The sequence below is a fragment of the Manis javanica genome, chromosome 5, assembly GCF_040802235.1.
Source record: "Manis javanica isolate MJ-LG chromosome 5, MJ_LKY, whole genome shotgun sequence".
NCBI classification, from domain to species: Eukaryota; Metazoa; Chordata; class Mammalia; order Pholidota; family Manidae; genus Manis; species Manis javanica.
In genome coordinates this window covers 64425857-64446808 of record NC_133160.1, presented here as the reverse complement: position 1 = coordinate 64446808, position 20952 = coordinate 64425857, and the positions used below count along the sequence as shown (strand labels likewise).

The following is a 20952-nucleotide window of genomic DNA, read 5'->3' as shown; positions in this document are numbered from 1 at the left end:
GGCCTGGGTATTTTTTTCTTGGGTAGTTTTTTCATTACCAATTCAATTTTGTTGCTGGTAATTGGTCTGTTTAGATTTTTCTCTTTCTTCCTTGGTCAGTCTTGGGAGGTTGTATTTTTCTAGAAAGTTGTACATTTTTTCTAGGTTATCCTTTTTTTTTTAGCATATAATTTTTCATAGTATTCTCTAATAATTCTTTTTATTTCTGTGGTGTCCGTAGTGGTTTTTCCTTTCTCATTTCTGATTCTGTTTATGTGTGTAGATTCTTTTTCTTGATAAGTCTGGCTAGGGATTTATCTATTTTCTTTATATTCTCGAAGAGCAAACTCCTGCTTTCATTGATTCTTCGTATTGTTTTATTCTTCTTGATTTTATTTATTTATGTTCTTATCTTTATTATGTCCCTCCTTCTACCGACTTTGGGCCTCATTTCTTCTTTTTTTCTAGTTTTGTTAATTGTGAGTTTAGACTGCTTATATGGGACTGTTCTTCTTTCCTGAGGTAGCCTTGTATTGCAGTATACTTCCCTCTTAGCACGGCCTTTGCTGTGTCCCACAGATTATGTAGTGTTGAATTATTGTTGTCATTTGTCTCCATATATTGCTTAATCTCTGTTTTTATTTGGTCATTGTTCAATTGGTTATTTAGGAGGATGTTATTATGACTGTGTTTTTTGGCTTTTTCATTTTCTTTGTGTAATTTATTTCTTGTTTTATACCTTTGTGATCTGAGAAGCTGTTGGTACAATTTCCATCTTTTTGAATTTATTGAGGCTCTTTTTGTGGCATAGTAGATGATCTATTCTTGAAAATATTCCATGTGCACTTGAGAAGAATGTGTATCCTGTTGCTTTTGGATGGAGTGTTCTGTAGATGTTTGTTAGGTCCATCTGTTTTAATAGGTTGTTCCATGTGTCTGTCTCCTTTCTTATTTTCTGTCTGGTTAATCTGTCCTTTGGAGTGAGTGGTGTGTTGAAGTCTCCTAAAATGAAGGCATTGCATTCTGTTTCCCCCTTTAATTCTGTTAGTATTTGTTTCACATATGTAAGTAATCCTGTATCGGTTGCATAGATATTTACAATAGTTATATCCTCTTGTTGGACTGACCCCTTTATCATTATGTAATATCCTTCTTTGTCTCTTGTGACTTTCTTTTTTATGAGGTCTATTTTGTCTGATACACTTACTGCAACTCCTGCTTTTTTCTCCCTGTTAGTTGCATGAAATATCTTTTTGCATCCCTTTACTTTCAGTCTGTGTATGCCTTGAGACTTGAAATGAGTCTCTTGTAGGCAGCATATAGACAGATCTTGATTTTTTATCCATTCAGTGACACTATACCTTTTGAATGGTGCATTCAGACCATTTACATTCAGAGTGGTTATCGATAGGTATGTACTTACTGCCATTTCAGGCTTTAGATTCATGGTTACCAAAGGTTCAAGGCTAATTCCCTTACCATCTAACAGTCTAATTTAACTCGCTTAGTATGCTATTACAAACCCTACCTAAAGGTTGTGGGGGTTTTTTCCTCCTTTTTCTTCCTCCTCCATTCTTTGTATATTAGGTATCATATTCTATACTCTTTGTCTATCCCTTGATTGACTTTGGGGGTAGTTGATTTGCTTTTGAATGTGCTTAGTAATTAATTGTCCTTTCTTTCCTGTGGTTTTATTTCCCTTTGTGACAGCTATTTAGCCTTAGGAATACTTCCGCATATAGCAGTCTCTCCAAAGTGTACTGTAGAGGTGGTTTGTGGGAGGTAAATTCTTTCAGCTTTTGCTTATTTGAAAATTGTTTAATCCCTCCTTCAAATTTAAATGATAATCTCGCCAGGCAGAGTATTCTTGGTAGAGGCCCTTCTGCTTCATTGCATTTAATATATATCATGACAGTCTCTCTAGCATGTAAGGTTTCTGTTGAGAAGTCTGGTGATAGCCTGATGGGTTTTCCTTTGTAGGTGATCTTTTTTCTCTAGCTGCTTTTAAATGTCTGTCCTTTTCCTTGACCTTTGCCATTTTAATTATTATATGTCTTGGTGTTGTCCTCCTTGCATCCCTTGTGTTGGGAGATCTGGACACCTTCACGGCCTGAGAGATTATCTCCTTCCCGAGATTGTGGAAGTTTTCAGTAATTACCTCCTCAAAGACCCTTTCTATCCTTTTTTCTCTCTCTACTTCTTCTCTTACCCCTATAATGCAAATATTGTTCCGTTTGGATTTGTCCCACAGTTCTCTCAATATTGTTCCATTTTCAGATATCCATTTTTCTCTCTGTGCCTCAGCTTCTTTGTATTCCTCTTATTTAATTTCTGTTCCTCTTGCCATCTCTTCTACTAAATCTAATCTGCTTTTAAATCCCTACATTGTATGTTTCATTTCATATATGGAATTTCTTAATGATTGAATCTCCATCCTAAATTCATCCTTGAATTCTTTGATATTTTCCTTTACCTCCATGAGCATGTTTATGATTTTTATTTTGAACTCTCTTTCAGGAAGATTGGTGAGTTCAGTTTCATTTGGCCCTTTTTCTGGTGTTTGTGAGATTTTTGTTTGAACAAGGTTTCTTTGATGTTTCATATTTATATGTGAGACCCTCTAGTGCCAAGAAGCTCTAATCTCTGGAGTGATGTCGGGGGTCACAGGGAGCAGTGCTGGTGCCTGGGGGGAGGAAAGAGCTGTTTCCTGCCTCCCAGCTGCAGTGCTTTTCTCCACTGTCAGTGCCAGTGGGCTGAGCACCCTCTTGTAAGCCTCTGTACTTTGTGTCTGTAGCTGCTGTAGGCAGGGCCCCCCTCTGGCTGGCCTGACAAGGACTGCCATGTCAGGGCAAGGACTGCTGGTTGTGAGCCATTGCCAGCAGTCCATGAGGAAGTTACAGCAGGCTGTGTATCACAGTGCGGGGCCTCGGAGCTAAGTGGCCAACCAGGGGGATTGAGCTCCTGAAGCCTGAAAGCTCCCAACCTGCTGGGCAGAGCATGCCCAGGTAACCTTGTCCACCTATCCCTTGTCCTGTGCAGCAAGCTCTGTGCAAACCCTGCCCCTTCAGCACCCCCTCTTGCTGCTTAGGAAGCCTCTCAGACCACCCACCTGTCCTTTGTCTGAGAGCAGCCAGTTGTGGATCCCTGTCATCCACAAACAGCTGAAATCTCAGTCTCTCCATGTATTCTGCCTATCTTATCTTTCCAACCCCAGTAATCTCCAGAGCACTCTGCAATGTAGATTTGTGCTCCCAAAGCAGATCTCCAGGGCTGTGTGTTCAGCAGTCCTAGGCTTCCATCCCCTTCCTGCTCTGTTTCTCTTCCTCCCACCAGTTAGGTCAGGTGGGGGAAGGGCTTGGGTCCCACTGGATCAAGGCTTTGGTACGTTACCATTTAGTGATATCTGCTCTGTTCTCCAGGTGTATGCAGTCTGGCGTAGCCTTCTCTCCTGTTGCTCTTTTATGATTAGTTGTATTAACTATATTTTCATATTATATATAGTTTTGGGAGGAGTTCTCTGTCTTACCTTTCATGCTGCCATCTTGAATCCTCTAGTAGCTTTTCAACAGTGTTTTATAACTTTGGGTCTATTTCTACAGTGTTCATGGCTAGACTGTATTAGCTCTTCCTTAGGAAATATACAACAGTGGTGAAGTGCCTGAAGGCTTTGAAGTCAGACTTTGATTTGAGATGCAGCCCATTTACTGTGACCTTGGCAAGTTGTAATGCCAGTAGCTTTATGTTCTTTATCTGAAAGTGGAGGAAATTATTATAGATTCCCTCAGTGGGTTATTGTAAATATTGAACAAAACTGAACATGTGGAAGACTCAACATAGTACCTGATATATAGTAAGTGCTCAATAAATGGTTATTTTTATTAGGAGTGTCAGTACTAAGTATATCCATTGACTAAAAGTAGCAGCAAGATGGCTTCAAGAAGGAAAAAGAGAATAATACTTAGTATATATCTTCAGTATGCCAGCTCTTGTCTAAGTGCTTTTTCAAATATTATCTATTTTGAAAAGTAGGATATTATTATTCCCATTCTCAGGGATGTAATCATAAGCCTACAGTTTAAATTTAGTTCCTTCTGTTTATGTTTTCTGCTCATCTAAGGTATCTCACAGTGAGAGGTAAATGAATAAATGACCATTGAGAGGCTAGTCATTTGCTCCTACTCTTCACTTCAGCAGTTGTGTTGCATTTTGCTCATAGTTATGATCTTTGTAATTCATTTGTTAAAAAAATGAGTAAAATTCCACATGTTGCAGTGGTCTGTTGGTCTTTACCAGTGATCTGAGAATTCCGATGTTCCTCTAAAATGTCATTTTGTTGATAAAAAACAGAAGTTCTCAATTCTGCTTTCCAGAAAGAAATAGGCTTAGGCGTTACCCTACTCTCCCTGCCAGAGATTTTGATTTCACTTATTTGGAGTGAAGCCTGGGTATCAGTGTTTTTTTTAAAAGCGTTTCACATAATTTTCATATGTAGCCAAGGTTGAGACCACTGATAACAGTATAATATGATCCCACATGAGTATTATCAGGACACATTTGCCATCTGGAGCTGTTGTTCCTTTAGTCCTCAGTTCCCTTAACCTTGATTCATACAAACTTAAAGAATAGCATCACTTACAGCTGCCAAAGCAATGAACACAGGTTAGTGTGTAATGATGTACTTGGTAACCCTATTTTTCTTGGCAACTTGTAAAGAACCCTATTCATTCTTCTGGATATACCATCACTGTCTGTCTTTTATTTTTTGTTTGGTATTACTTGTGTTGTGTTTGCTTGTATCAATGCTGCTAAATGAGATGTTTTCATTGTCATAGCAAAAATTTTATTATAAACCTTTTTTACTGCAGGTATGGATTAGAATGTCTGTTCAGGTTTTATAGTTATGGACTGGAAAAAAAATTCAGACAAGAAATTTTTAAGGATTTCCAAGAAGAAACCAAAAAGGACTGCGAATCTGGTAAAACAAAGCAAAATAATTATCTTACTCTATTACAAAATTGTAAACAGTCACTACATAAATAAGGAGGGAGTTCATAACTTTTTTCTTCAGGTCATACCATTTAAGACCTTCAGCCACTATTAAGGTTTTGAAGGATGAGGCATTATATACTAAGAGAGCCTTTCCTATGAGGTGTTAGAAAATAACCACTCCCAAGTGTTTCCTTTATGAAGTTATATTTTTTCGTTATTCCCTTGACAAACGTGACTACTCACTGATATTTCATTATGTGAGAATCCTATGTAACATCAGCAATATGCTGAGAAAGGCGGAATAGCACAGTAACAGTGTAGGCTCCGGGCTAGCTCCCTAGGTCTGAACCCCATTTCTACTTCTTAGTAGCTGTATGACCTTGAGTAAGTTATGTAACCCTGTTAGCCTCAGTGTATTCATCAGTAATATAAAAACAGAACTTATATTACAGTATTGTATATGGTTCGAATTAGTTTAATATGTAAAAAAAACTTAAAAAATGCCTGTTCCATATCAATTGCTCAGTACTTATTAACTGCTGCTACTCATTACAATGTCTTATTCTCAAGATCTAGATAAAGTATAAACTGTTTATTGCTGGTATGACCATATTCAGTATGAGTCATTTTTAAAAAATTCTGTATAATTTATCATGTATATTTTCTCTATTATTAGGTCAGCTGTATGGACTAGAAAAGTTTTGGGCTTACCTAAAATATTCTCAATCTAGGATGCAGTCTATTGACCCAAAACTTCAGGAATACCTCTGCAGCTTTAAAAGTTTAGAAGACTTCCATGTTGACGTAAGTTTAAGTCTTTCTTCTGTATTCTTTTTATTACCCTTGTATCTTGAACTGTCAGTGATTTTTTAAACTTTAATCATAAAATTCTTGTTTTTTAACTTTTTATTTTTAAATTTTAACTTTCTGGTTTTGAAATCAAACTTTTAGATAGGTGCTTTTAAACATAGTACAGAGAATACCCATATACTGGTTACCCAGATTCCCAAATGTTAACATCCTAACCATAGTGCAACTGCCAGTTCACTTTAATTTTTATATGACCCTATAATTAAATATTTTATAGATTTAGTATCTTTTATGTGGGTAGGTTACTAATTACTAGCATTTTGAAAAATTTTCACCTTTCATGTACTTTTATCCTATAGTTTTCATAACATGCTGATGTAACATGGATTTGGGTTCCCACATAATAAAATGAGGGATAGAATGTTCTGTTGTTCTGTGCATATGTAGAGACAGGAGAGTATGCTATTCTTTTTTCAACAACTTTTTAATTGAAGTATTGTTGATATACAATCTTATATTGGTTTCAAATATACAACACAGTGGTTCAACAGTTAGTCATAGTATTAAATCCTCATCCCCACTAATGTGGTTACTACCCTTAACATAGAAAGATGTTACAGAATCATTGACTATATTCTCCATGCTGTACTACTACTATCCCCATGGCCAACTTATATTATGATTGAGAATTTTTGTGCCCCTTTAACTCCCTCACCATCCCTATTGACCCACGCCAACTACTATCCCATGGTAATCACTAGTTACTTTTTAGTGTCTTTTAGTCTACTGCTGTTTTGCTCATTGTGTTTTACTTTGTTTTTATATTCCACAAATAAGTGAAATCATATGGAATTTGTCTTTATCTGGCTTATTTCACTGAGCATAATGCCCTGTAGCTCCATCCATGTTCTTGCAAATGGCAGGATTTCTTTTTTTATGGCTGAATAATATTCCATTGCATATATGTACCAGTTTTTCTTTACCCAGTCATCTGCTGATGGACACTTAGGTTGTTTCCATATCTTGGCTACTGTAAATAATGTGGCAATAAACATAGGACTGCATATGTCTTTTCAAATTGGGGATTTTGTTTTCTTATGGTAAATTCCTAGAAGTGGAATTACTGTGTCGAATGGTATTTCCATTTTTAGTTTTTTTTAGAGGAAATTCCATATTGCTTTCCATAGTGATTGTACCAATTACATTCCCACCAACAATGTAGGAGGGTTCCCATTTCTCCACATCCTTGACAACACCTGTTATTTCTTGTCTTTTAGATAGTGGCCATTCTAACTGGTATGAGGTGATATCTCATTGTGGTTTTGATATACATTTCCCTGATGATTTGTAATGTGGAGCATCTTTTTATGTGCCTTCTGGCCATTGTTATTTCTTTAAAGAAGTTCTGTTCAGGTCTTCCACCCATTTTTTAATTGGATTATTTGTGGGTTTTTTGGTATTGAGGCATATGAGTACTTTATATATTTTGGATGTTACTCTTTATCAGATAAATCATTTATGAATATAGTCTCCCATATTGTAGGTTGCCTTTCTATTCTGCTGATGGTGTCCTTTGCTGTACAGAAGCATTTTAGTTTGATATAGTGTCACTTGTTCATTTTTTATTTTGTTTCCCTTGTCCACGGAAATGTATCCAGGAAAAAATTTCCCATGCTTATGTTCAAAAGTTTTTTGCACAACAGCAGACTCGCAAACTCCAAGAAGAGACTAGCAGTTACCAAAGAGAAGGAGCTAGGAGGGAGAAGGGGATTAAAGGGTGTTATGATTAACACCATAATGTAGGGGGGCCATGGAGAAGGCAGTATAGCACAGAGAAGACAAGTAGTGACTCTATAGCATCTTACTATGCTGATGCACAGTAACTGCAATGGGATGTAGCAGTGTACTTGATAATATGAGTGAATGTAGTAACCACAATGTTGCTCATGTGAAACCTTTGTAAAGTTGTATATCAATGATACCTTAATAAAAACATAATAAAGATTTTGCCTATTTTTTTAAGAGTATTATGGTTTCAAGTCTTACATTTAGGTCTTTGATCTATTGAGTTTACTTTTGTGTTTGTAGTTAGACAGTAATCCAGTTTCATTCTCTTGCATGTAGCTGTCCAGTTTTCCCAACACCAGTTATTGAAGAGACTTTTTGACCATTGTACTTTATGGATTGTTTATCATATATTAATTGACTGAATATTTTTGGGTTTATATCTGGACTCTATTCTGTTCCATTGATCTGTGATTCTATCCTTGTGCCAGTACCAAACTGTTTTGATTAATGTAGCTTTTTAGTATGGCATAAAGTCAGGGAGTGTAATACCCCCAGCTTTGTTCTTTTTCAAGATGGCTTTGGCTATTTGGTGTCTTTTGTGGTTCTGTATAAATTTTAGGTTTATTTGCTCTAGTTCATTGGAAACTTCTGTTGCTATTTTGATAGGGATTGCATTGAATCTGTAAATTGCTGTGGGTAGGATGGCAATTTTTACAATATTAATTCTTCCTCCATAAGCATGAGATAGATTTCCATTTATTGGTGTCTTCTTTAATTTCTGTCTTGTGTATTTTACAGTTTTCAGAGTACAGGTCCTTCAGCTCCTTGGTTAGTTTTGTTCATAGGTATTTTTTTTTTGATGCAATTATAAATGCAATTGTTTTCCTGGTTTCTCTTTCTGTTAGTTTGTGTGAGTATATAGTAATGCAACAGATTCCTGTGTATTATATCTTGCAACTTTGCTGAATCCAGTTATTCATTCTAATAGTTTTTAGGTGGAGTCTTTAGGGTTTTCTATGTATAATATCATGTCATCTGCAAACAGTGGCAGTGTAACTTCTTCCTTACCAATATGGATGCCTTTCATCTCTTTGTGTTGTCTGATTGCCATGGCTAAGGTTTAATAAAATTGGTGAGAGTGGACTTCCTTGTGTTGTTCCTGATGTTAGAGGAAAAGCTTTTAGCTTTTCACCATTGAGTATAATGTTAGCTGTGGGTTTGTCATATATGGCCTTTATTATGTTAAGGTATGTATCCTCTATACCCATTTTGTTGAGAGTTTTATCATGAACAGTTGTTGAATTTTGTCAAATGATTTCTCAGCATTGTTGAGATGATCATGTATTCATCCTTCTGGTTAATGTGGTATATGGTTTTGATTGATTTGTGAATATTATACCATCCTTGCATCCCTGGAATAAATCCCACTTGGTTATGATGGATGATTCTTTGATGCATTTTTATGTTTGGTTTACTAATATTTTGTTGAGGATTTTTGGAGCTATGTTCATCAGGGATATTGGTCTATAATTTTCTCTTTTTTATTGTCTTTTTCTGGCTTTGGTATTAGAGTGATGCTGGCCTCATAGAATGAGTTTGAAATTATTCCTTCCTCTTCTACTTTTTGGAATACTTTAAGGAGGATGAGTAATAGCTCTTCTTTAAATATTTGGTAGAATTCAGCTGTGGAGCCATGTGATCCTGCCTGAACTTTTGATGAGAGTTTTTTGATACTCAGTTCAATTCAATTTCATTACTAGCAATTTGGTTTTGTCAGATTTTCTGTTTTTCCTGGGTCAGTCTTGCAAAGTTATACTTTCCTATGAATTTATCAGTTTCCCCTAAGTTGTCCAATTTATTGGCATATAATTTTTCTTTCTTTTTTTTTGGTATCATTAATATACAATCACATGAGCAACTTTGTGGTTATTAGATTCCTCCCATTATCAAGTCCCCACCACATACCCCATTACACTCACTGTCCATCAGCATAGTAAGATGCTATAGAGTCACTAGTTGTATTCTCTGTGCTATACTGCTTTCCCCATGCCCCCCACCCACGTTTGATGCCCCTTATTCCCCTTCTCCCTCCCTTCCCACTCACCCTCCCCAGTCCCTTTCCCTTTGGTAACTGTTAGTCCATTCTTGGTTTCTGTGAGCCTGCTACTGTTTTGTTCCTTCAGTTTTTGCTTTGTTCTTATGCTCCACAGATGAGTGAAATCATTTGGTACTTGTCTTTCTCTGCCTGGCTTATTTCACTGAGCATAATACCCTCTAGCTCCATCCATGTTGTTGCAAATGGTAGGATTTGTTTTCTTTTTGTGGCTAAATAATATTCCATTGTGTATATGTACCACACCTTCTTTATCCATTCATCTACTGATGGACATGTAGGTTGCTTCCAATTCTTGGCTATTGTAAATAGTGCTGCAATAAACATAGGGGTGCTCATGTCTTTTTCAAACTGGGCTCCTGCATTCATAAGGTAAATTCCTAGGAGTGGAATTCCTGGGTCAAATGTTATTTCTATTGTTAGTTTTCTGAGGAACCTCCATACTGCTTTCTACAACAGTTGAACTGATTTACATTGCCACCAGCAGTGTAGAAGGGTTCCCCTTTCTCCACATCCTCGCCAATATTTATTGTTCCTAGTCTTTTCTATGTTGGCCATCCTAACTGATGTGAGTTGATATGTCATTATAGTTTTAATTTGCATTTCCCTGATAATTAGCTATGTGGAGCATCTTTTCATGTGCCTGTTGGCCATCTGAATTTCTTCTTTGGAGAAGTGTGTCTTCATATCCTCTGCCCATTTTTTAAACGGGTTATTTACTTTTTGGGTGTTGAGGTATGTGAGTTACTTATATATTTTGGATGTTAATGCCTTGTCAGATATGTCATTTACAAATATATTCTCCCATACTGTAGGATGCGGTTTTGTTCTGCTGATGGTGTCCTTTGCGGTACAGAAGCTTTTTAGCATGATGTAGTCCCATTTGTTCATTTTTTATTTTGTTTCCCTTGCCCAAGGAGATGCCTTCAGGAAATATGGCATATAATTTTTCATTGAATTCTCTAATAATTTTTTGGATTTCTATGGTGTCATTTGTGACCATTCCTTTTTTTGTTTCTGATTTTGTTTATTTGTGTCCTCTTTCTTTTTTTCTTGATAAGTCTGGGTTTGTGTTTTATGTATTTTGTTTGTCTTCTCAAAGAACTAGCTCTTGGTTTCATTGATTTTTTTCTATTATTTTATTATTCTCTCTTTTATTTATTTTTGCTCTGGTCTTTATTATGTCTCATCTTCTAACTTTCGGTTTCATTTTTTCTTTTTCTAGTTTCTTTAAATATGAATTTTAGACTGTTTATTTGAAATTGTTTTTGTTTCTTGAGGTAGGCCTGTATTGCTATGTACTTTTGCTTCTGTGGCATCTCACAAATTTTAGACTGTTTAATTTTTGTTTTTCCATGTCTCTATGTACAGCTTGATTTCATTTTAATTTGTTCATTGATCTATTGATAATTTAGAATCATGTTGTTTAGTCTCCATGTATCTGTAGGCTTTTTTGTTTTCTTTGTGTAATTCATTTCTAGTTTTATACCACTGTGGTCTAAGAAGATGCTTGATACAATTTCAATCCTTTTCTTTAATATATTGAGGCTCTTTTTGTGGCCGAGAATATGATCTATTCTAGAGAATGTTCCATATTCACTTCAAAAGAATGTGTATCCTTCTGCTTTTGGTTGGAATGTTCTGCAGATATCTGTTAAGTCCATCTGATCTAATGTTTTGTTCAGTGCCTCTGTTGCCTTTTTTATTTTCTATCTTGTTGATTTGTCTATTGATGTGAATGGTATGTTAAAGTCTTCTAAAATGAATGTGTTGCAATCTATTTCCCCCTTTAATTCTGTTAGTATTTACTTTACATATTTAGGTGCTCCTATGTTGGGTTCATACATATTTTTAATGGCTATATATCCCTTTATCATCATGTAATATCTTTCTTTGTCTCATTACTTTCTTTGTTTTGAAGTCTATTTTGTAATACAGGTACTGCTATCCTGCTTTTTTACCCCTATTATTTGCATGTAATATCTTTTTTCATCCTTTCTCTTTAATCTGTGTATGTGTTTGGGTCTGAAATGAGTCTTTTGTAAGCAGCATATAGTTGTTTCTTTATCCATTCTGCCACTGTATGTCTTTTGATTGGTGCATTCAGTCCATTTACATTTAAGACAATTACTGATAGGTTTGTACTTATTGCCATTTTTAAGTTGTTTTCTGGTTGTTTTTATAGCTCCTCTCTGTTCCTTTCTTTCTCTCTTATATACTCTTCTCTTGTATATGATGGTTTTCTTTAGTATTGTGATTGGAATTCTCTTTTTAAAATTTTTATCTATTATATAGGCTTTAGTTTTGTGGTTACCATAATGTTCAAGGGTAGCTCCTGGCTATATAACAATCTATATTAAGCTGATGATTGCACTATTTCATACGCAATCTAAAAGTACCTTTTTCCTCTTCCTCTTCCACACTTAATTTAATTGGATGTCATATTCTGCACTTTTTATGTATCCCTTAACTGATTCTGTGTATAGTTGGTTTTACAACTTTTGTTTTAATTTTGTGCTTGCTTGGTAAGTAATTGGTCTACCACCTTTACTGTGAGTTTTTCACTGCTGAAAATTATTTAGCCTTAGGAAAGGGTATTTAGCTATTTCCACCTACAGCAGTCCCTTTAACATATCCTATAATCCTGGTTTAGTGGTTATAAATTTCTTGAGACTTTATCTGGAAAATGTTTAATCTCTCCTTCAAATTTGAATGATAATCTTGCTGGGTAGAGGGGCCTTGGTTGATGATCCTTCCCTTTCAGTCCATTAAATATTTCATGCCATTAAATCAGTTGTGGACTGTAAAGTTTTTGTTCAAAAGTCTGCTGATAGCCTGATGGGGTTTCCCTTATAAGTAATATTTTTTCTCTCTCAGGCTGCTTTCAATACTCTCTCCTTTTCCTAATCTTTGCCATTTTAATTATTATTTGTCTTGGTGTTGTCTTCTTGGGGTTCCTTTTGTTAGGGACTCTGCACTTCCATGACCTGAGTATCTGTTTCCTTCCCCAGATTGGAGAAGTTTTCAACAATTATTTCCTCAAGGAGACTTTCTATCCCTTTGTCTCCCTGTACTCTTTCTGGCTACCCCTGTTATGAAAATATTGTTTCATTTGGATTGGTCACATAGCTCTCATTCTTTCATTCTTAAAGATCCTTTTTTCTCTCTGTTCTTCAGCTTCATTGTGCTCCTGTTCTCTAATTTCCATCTCATTATTTCCTCTACTTGCAGCAATGTATTATTCATTTCCTCTATTGTATGTTTCATTTCAGTTACTGTAATCTTCAGCTCTTGTACCTCTGTTGAAGTCTTCTCTGAGATCATTGATACATTTCTGCAGATCAGTGAGCATATGAATGACTTGTACTTTGAAATCTGCTTTAAGAAAATTGGTGGTCTCCATTTCATTTAGCCCTCTGTCTGTTGACCTGTCCTGTGGTTCTGTTTGGAACATATTCCTCTGCCTCCTCATTTTGTCAAGGTTTCTGTGTTTCTTCCTTTGTATTAAATGGATCTGATATGCTTCCTGGTCTAGAGAGTAATGGCTTTAAGAAGAAGGCATCCTGTCATGCCCAGAAGCTCAATACTTTTTCCTCTCCAGTGCCTGGTTTTCCTTTGCAGTGGAGCCCCTGTTGCTATTAGTGGGCAATGGGTGGGGCCACCTTTCTTTCTCTCCAGCGGGCAGTGGTCAATATCAGTAGATAGCAGTTTATTCAGCCAGCCCTATGTGAGCCAAGCAGTCGTGCTTCTGGGATCTTTGTGGATGTGACTGCCCTCTGCCTGCTCTGCTGTGATGGGGACGCTGCTGGGTTAACAGGGTGGGTAGGACAGTTGTAATGCAGGTTGCATGGCAGCAGAGTGCTGTGGTGCACAGCAGTGAGTCATGTTGGTGTCCCCTGGAAGCAGGAGGGCACACAGCACCAGGTTTGGTCACTTGGAGAGGAAGGAGTGCTCGGAGCTGGCTCCTGCAGGCCTCCTCTCTTGGGCTGAGAGAGGGCCAAGAAAGTTAGGAAAGCCTCCTTCTGCCTGCCAGGAAACAAAGTCTGACACTGCCTGACCAAGTGGGCTGATGTGCTGGCAGTAGGCAGGGAAACATGTGACGGCTGAGCCACAGCGAGGGGAATGGAGTGTCTGGGGCTCCTGAGAGTGCCTGAACTGTCGGGCCAAGGGAGGGATAGGGAGGGATCGTGCACCTGCCCTTTTTCCTGCAGAGAGAGATCTGTCCAACCCTTGCCCCTCTGGCACCCCTCCTGCTGCTGGCCATTTCAAACAGCCATCTCTGATTTGGATGTCAGCCAGACTGGCAGGAGCATGCCTGTCCTCCACAAGCAGCTGGAGTCTCAGCATCCCAGAGTGCTCCAACTCCTCCCTGGTGTCTAGCCCTGCTAATCACCAGAACCCAAGGCAGTGTGGACTTGTGTTCCCAGAGCAGATCTGCAAGACCTGTTGTGCAGAGTTCCTGAGCGCCTTTCCCCTACCAGGTCCATTCCTCTTCCTCCCTCCTGTGGGCTGGGATGGGGGAAGGGCTTGGGTTCCGCTCTCTGATCTCTGCCACTTTACCCTTCTCTGTGTGGTCTTCTCTTCTTCCCCAGGTGCAGGTGTTCTGTTCTGCAGTCTTCAGATCATTCTCAGGGTCAGTTGTATTTGCTGTAGTTGCTTCTTTGGTGGGTGTGTGGGAGGAGGTTTCTGCCTTGCCTTCCTACTTCCCCATCCTTTTCCCCCAGGCTCTGAGAGTATGCTTTAAACAATTGGATTCCAACAGGTAAAGGAAAGTATCAAAAAAAAAATGAGAAGAACATAAAGAGGAAGAAGAAGAGATAAAAGGAATGAGGAAAGAAGAAGCATACAAAGAAGAGAGAGCTGAAAGGAAGGCTAGGCCCATCTCTGCTTAGTACTGTGATGTGTTTATCTTGCACTTTGTGTAAATAGATTTGGTGGCACAGGAATGGAGTTAATAGACATACCAGTGTCTCTGGAATTAAAAGCTCTGTGTCTAGAATGGCTTAGCCAGTTCTTTCACAAAGATATCCCTCTTCCGTAACAGTGACTTTTGCTCTATCTGAAAGGAAGCTAAGAATTCAGACCTCTGTTTTTAAATAAAGTGGAAGATTGGAGAAGAAGTTATAGTCTGAACTTGTCTCCAAATAAAAATATTGCTCTGGAGGTAAAAATTCTGGGTCCCCAAATCTCTGTAACTGCAAAGGCTCAAAAAAGCTGACTTTTTAAAAATGCAAGACACCTTTTTCACTGTCTCCTCTTTGTTTGCAGTCTAAAGGGATTTAGGAGCTTTATGGATTATTTATCTTTGAAAATGTTTAAATTTAGTACCATCAATAATGTTCTCCAATTTCCTTGTTTTAGTAATCCCTGGGAAACCTTTATACTTGCTAAAGGTTATTTGTCTTGTTATCTCTTTGTCCCCCACTCTGCTTTCATTTATCTGTTAATTAAACATTACCATTCAAACAAGCCTAGGATAGAAGTTTAGGGCTGAGAAAAGGACTGGAGTTATAAATGCTTTAAAGTTGGCAAAAGTTGAATAAAAAAGAATTCAGCTTCTATGAAAAATTTTCTTGGAGACAAAGAATGCAGCCTTATGCTCATGCCCTACTATGTAGTTCAAACTCTGTTAATATGAGAAGCTTAATAAATATGTGTTGAGTGAAAGAATGAATACTAGTAGGCTGATTTAGTTCAAGTTAAACATTTAAGTTTACTGCCTTAAATTGCTATTACGTTTCTGCTGTACTAATAAAATCTACTGAAGTGCCAATATAATTAATGTTTTGTTGGAAAGGTCTGGCCTTAGATTTTGAAGGGAGGAAAAATAGTAAAATCATCACTATGTTGTATTTCATAATTTGCAGTCCCCTATTGGTGAGGAATTGGGAAGAAAAAGACATTCATCTACTTCTGGTGAGGAATTTCCATCTAATTCCTCTACAAAGTCATCAAATGCTGCTAAGCCTACATCTGCCAATCAGCTTCAGGTCCCAGTAAACTCTCCCAGAATGAATACTTCACAGGAGTCCAGTGAAAATGCACACCAGAACATTGCTGCCTCTGTCTCAACAAATGGTGAAATGCCTGAGAAATAGACTCTTATGAAAGTTGTTTGCATTTGAAATCAACATTTACATCAGTATTTATTTGGGAAAAATCTTCTGATGTTTAATTGTGATAATCAAAAAAAAGTGGTAGCATTTTTTTCCAGCAAGATAAATCCTAAGAACATTATCCCTGATTTCATGAGGAAAAATAGATCTGTTGACCTTTATAGAGATCCTCTAGAATGTGTTTTGGTCTCAGTATTTCTTTTTCAAAGCCAGTGTTTACAAGAACGGCATTCCTTAAATATATACAAAAACAACACATGGAATGCTTTAACATTTCAGCTCATACTTCTTAAAGAAGATACAGTATGTTGTATTCATCTCTTCTATAGAGCTTTCTTCAAGAATCCAATTACCCCATGTCAATTCATATTTGAAATTATCAAAAGCAAAGGAATAATATGTATGTGTTTTTTAAGTTCAGAAAAAGAATATGAAGTGATACATTTGCTTTTCTTTTAGATATATAGTTTAATGGAAATTTTTTTTAAACAAAATAGAAATACATTGTAGTTATATTGAAGTATATTTACTTTGGATGCTATTTCCCCCCCACTCTTGGTCATACCCCTTGATCTCCATATTGTTGTTTTGGCATGACCTGTTCTGAATTGACATCAGCTGGTTCCATATTAGAAAGATTTACTTCTCTTCTGATTTTATGTAAAGTTGCACAAGTAATCGGAAACTAGGTTGGGATTGGTTGGAATACTCTCCTAAATTAGTTAAATCTTGCACTGTTTTGAATGCATCTGCTGTTTGTACATCTGCAGGTGGGTAGGTCACAAGCAGTCATATTATCTTTGAAGAGCCCTTAGTTTCTTCTCTTTGTTTCTTTCAGTTTGGTTTTATGCTTGTGTTTTCAAAAGTTAGAGCAAATTGATTTCAAATTTTTATTGCTATTGTAATTGATGTGATAGTTTAAGTTTTGGTGGGAATTAAAAAATAAAGCACTTATTTAAATTACTTGAATTGATTTTTAATTATTTTTGTTTATACTATAGTTGAAAAGCTGTAATGTTCAAATTCTTCTAGTAGAAGACCATTCATTATATTTTGTGAATGAAGTAACAGTTATAAACTCTTATCTATTCTTTTAGTGCATACACTTTCTGGTATGACAGAAGCAGCTACATTAATACACTAATTATTTTCCTTTTGATGGCTTGTTCTTACAGCATGACAACATTGAAATATGTATAATCTTCTTTGGATAAATGGACTATTCATCAGTAAAAACAGATTGCATTAGGTTATTTCCCATGCATTGATGATTAATTTGCAGTTTTATAGTATTTAATACTTGGTCATTTTGATGTTTCAATTTTAAAAAATAGATTTGAATACTCAGAAAATTAACTTTACTCAGAGATGTTGGAAAGAGAATGTAAAACAACTAATAGATAAAAATAATAAACTCTTCTATGTTTCCTTAACTAGATATGTTCTGGCTTTTTAGTGAGAAATTTCCAAACCGTGTGAATTCACTAAGTGGTCTCTTGAAATGATCTGAATTTTTCTCAGTATCCTTTTTGTGTCAAACGCATACATCAGAAACTTGTATCTAGCAAAAGGTTATTTCTATTCACTTAAGTATGCAAGTATAAATTTGATTGGAAAATTGTATATTTTATATGAAAATAAGTAATTGAGAGTATTGTAATATGTAACAAATTAGTAATTTTATATCACTTGATTATTAAAGTAATACGTGTACATTGGGAAATATAGAAAAGCACAAAGAAGAAAATAAAGTACCTTTATAAAAAAGAAGAAAGGAAAATTGGAATCATGCTATACATATGGCATTATAATTGTCACATAATACAGATGAGCATTTTCTGATGTTACTAATATCTCAACACCATGACATTTACAAATTACATAGTATTCCAGCATATGGATGCACCATAATTTATTTAACTGATTGCCTATTGTTGAATATTAGTATGTGACCAGATTTGGGTTGTTATAAATGATTTAATTAATAATATCCTTACCGGGAAATCTTTCTCTATAAACTTGGAATTATCTATGGTAATGGCTTTTTCATAAAAGCAAAAATCCTCTTAGAATTTAATTTCTCAGTGTAAATGGGTACTAATGCAGGTCTTTTGTAAAAGCAAATTGGCTTAATGCAAATTTAAGGAAAATGGCAGATGCTCTTACTTTATGCCATTCTGCTTATAAAAGGTGTCACAGGAGGTCAGGGATAACTAGCAACATGAAGGTGAAGATGCTGAGCCAGAACCCAGACAACTATGTCCACGAAACCAAGACGGACTTACAGAGAGTTCCAAGAAACTATGATCCGACCTTACATCCTTTTGAGGTTCCACGAGAACAAATGAGAGCTTTAAATGCTACCAAACTAGAACGGGTATTTGCAAAACCATCCCTTGCTTCCCTGGATGGTCACCAAGCTGGAGTCAGTTGCCTGGCAAAGCATCCAAAGAGCTTGGCTACTGTCTTCTCTGGGGCATGTGATGGAGAGCTTGGAATTTGCAACTTGACTAAACGAAAATGTATCTGTACAATACAAGCATATGGAAGGTTTTGTATGAGGCGTATATACTTGCTTTTGTTGGACTTCTATTTTTACGGTTGGTGATGACAAAACTGTGAAACAATGGAAAATGGATGGACCAGGCTACGGAGAAGAGGAAGAACCATTGCGTACAATATTAGGAAAGATAGTATATACAGGAATTGATCATCACTGGAAAGAAGCTGTTTTTGTCACATGTGGACAGCAAGTAGACATTTGGGGATAAACAAAGAACCAGTCCTATCTGTTCAGTGACCTGGGGATTTGACAGGATAAAATAGTGTGAAATTTAACCCAATTGAGACATTTCTCTTGGAAGTTGTGCTTCTGACAGGATTATAGTAATCTATGATATAAGGCAAGCTACTCCTCTGAAAAAGGTCATTTTAGATATGAGAACAAATACTATTTGTTGGAACTCTATGGAAGCTTTCATTTTTACTGCAGCAAATGAAGATTACAACTTACATACTTTTGATATGTGTGCCCTGGACATTCCTGTAATGGTACATATGGATCATGTCTCTGCAGTGCTTGATGTGGATTATTCTCCCTCTGGTTTGTGTCTGCCAGTTTCAATAAACCTATTCGAATATTTCCTGTGGACAAAAGTAGAAGCAGGGAAGTCTATCACACAAAGAGAATGCAACATGTTATCTGTGTAAAATGGACTTCTGACAACAAGTACATTATGTGTGGATCTGATGAAATGAACATTTGTCTTTGCAAAGCTAATGCTTCTGAAAAATTGGGTGTGCTCACATCATGAGAAAAAGCAGCCAAAGATTATAACCAGAAGTTAAAGGAGAAATCTCAACATCATCCTCATATAAAACGTGTTGCTCGTCATCGACATCTACCAAAATCTGTCTACAGCCAGATTCAGGAGCAGAGCATCATGAAAGGAGCTAGTCAACAAAAGGAAGTGAATCATCATCTCAAACATAGCAAGCCTGGATCTGTGTCCATTGGGCCAGAGAGAAAGAAACACACAGTGGCAGTTGTTAAATAATATTTGGTATTCCTGCCAGTCCTGATGTATAATTATTTATTACATTTTGATTTGCAAACTCCACAAATAAAAGTACTGGCTGTAGTTTAATAACAAACAGTTCAGTTATGTGTGTAAAACTTTATTGTTGCTCATTTTAGCTACTCTGAAAAATTACTCTTAAAGATGGCCTGGTTGATATGACTGTTCAACATTTTATCCTTGATCTGCTTTCTTATTTCACTGAAGAATATCGTATTAACAAACTAATTTATTTTTTGCTGTTAGAAATCACAGATATATTTTTGTTCTCATCTATTGTTACAGGCCCTGTACATTTGAATTTACATTTAAGACCAAACATCTCTTTTGTTACCTTTAATATTACTTTGGGTAATGATTGCAATGATTCTTCCCATGATTCCAGATGACATATAGAAGAATTATGCCAGAACTTTTTTAAATTGCATTTATTTTCTGTGCTTTATGTTTGGCTTTTTGAGACTAAGGATGATCAGCCTTCATTTATATAACTTGTATAAATTATAACTTACGGTTGAGTCAAGATAATAAAACAGGTGTCAAAGGAACAATAAAAAAAAAGGTGTCATAGGAAAAATCTACTTTCAGATAATGGGAGAAATGTGTGTTGCCTACTAGCATAAATTCCTAGAAATTGAGATTTTAAGTAAAAATCTAGTCCCATTTTACACATTCTAGATGGTTGCATGCCTTATACTTTCAACCACCAGTAACTGCATTCTTACATCCACACTAACACTGGTTATTATAAATCTTTCTCTGATAGACTGAAAAGCAAAAAAATACTAATTTATGGTCATTATTGAAGTAATTTTAATCAGGTTACTAATGAGTAATAATTTATATTGTTATTAATTATATTATAGATAGCTTGATCATATCCTTTGTTTCCTTTTTGAAGTGACTATCTTTTTCTGATTAATTTATAGTTTTTTTACCTATCAAGAATATTAATCCTTTGCTTTCTAACTTTATGTTTTACAGGGTATGAACATTTTTTTGGTACAATTTAAAAAAATTATACCCCTTAAATTCCGAATGTAAACCTCAAGCAAATAAAAGCATTGTTATTCAATGAAAAGAAAAACATTTTTTACTATAAATATAAATAGCCCTATCTATAATTTAGGTAAGTCTACTGGACACCTTAAATAATTCCTTCCTTATGATTTTCCAGTTTTCAATTTTATAAATAAAAAAGGCAATGTTAAAAATGTTTAAATCCAAACTACTTGCCCTTTTAAAGGAATAGTCTAATCCACCTTTGCAATTCTTTAGACTGAAAGCAATTAAGGAAGTTAGGTTTTAAAATAGATACTTTAGTTTAAAATTTATACTAAAAGAAGTTAAGGAAGGAAGTTAGGTTTTACAATAGGTATTTTAGTTTAAAAACAGTTATTTTTTAAACTCACTTTGCCAGTTTGGGACTCCATCCTGACATTCTTTCATGTTTCACTTTAACATTATACTAAATGATATTACCACTTTCTTTGTTGTGCTTAATCTTGTTCTCCAACTAATTTCTTAGCTCTTATGAAACTGCTTATTTTATTCTTGCATAGAAAACAGATCTAATATA

The 20952-nt window shown here is 35.9% G+C and overlaps 1 protein-coding gene and 1 pseudogene across 9 annotated transcripts in view; both read left to right on the top strand.

Annotated features, from left to right (window-relative positions):
* Nucleotides 1-16758, top strand: part of LARP1B (La ribonucleoprotein 1B) — a 169779-nt gene extending 153021 nt beyond the window's left edge. For 7 of the 9 annotated variants that reach the window (XM_036997885.2, XM_036997886.2, XM_036997882.2 and 4 more), the window contains 3 exons: nucleotides 4845-4954; nucleotides 5645-5772; nucleotides 15547-16758. In XM_036997885.2, the coding sequence (XP_036853780.2) occupies nucleotides 4845-4954; nucleotides 5645-5772; nucleotides 15547-15777 (469 nt within the window). In that variant the 3' untranslated portion in view covers nucleotides 15778-16758. The other 2 variants (XM_073237050.1, XM_073237051.1) reach the window with 2 other exon arrangements.
* Nucleotides 16759-16901: 143 nt separating this feature from the next.
* LOC108398279 (DDB1- and CUL4-associated factor 13 pseudogene) lies at nucleotides 16902-20159 on the top strand (annotated as a pseudogene).
* Nucleotides 20160-20952: the final 793 nt, after the last annotated feature.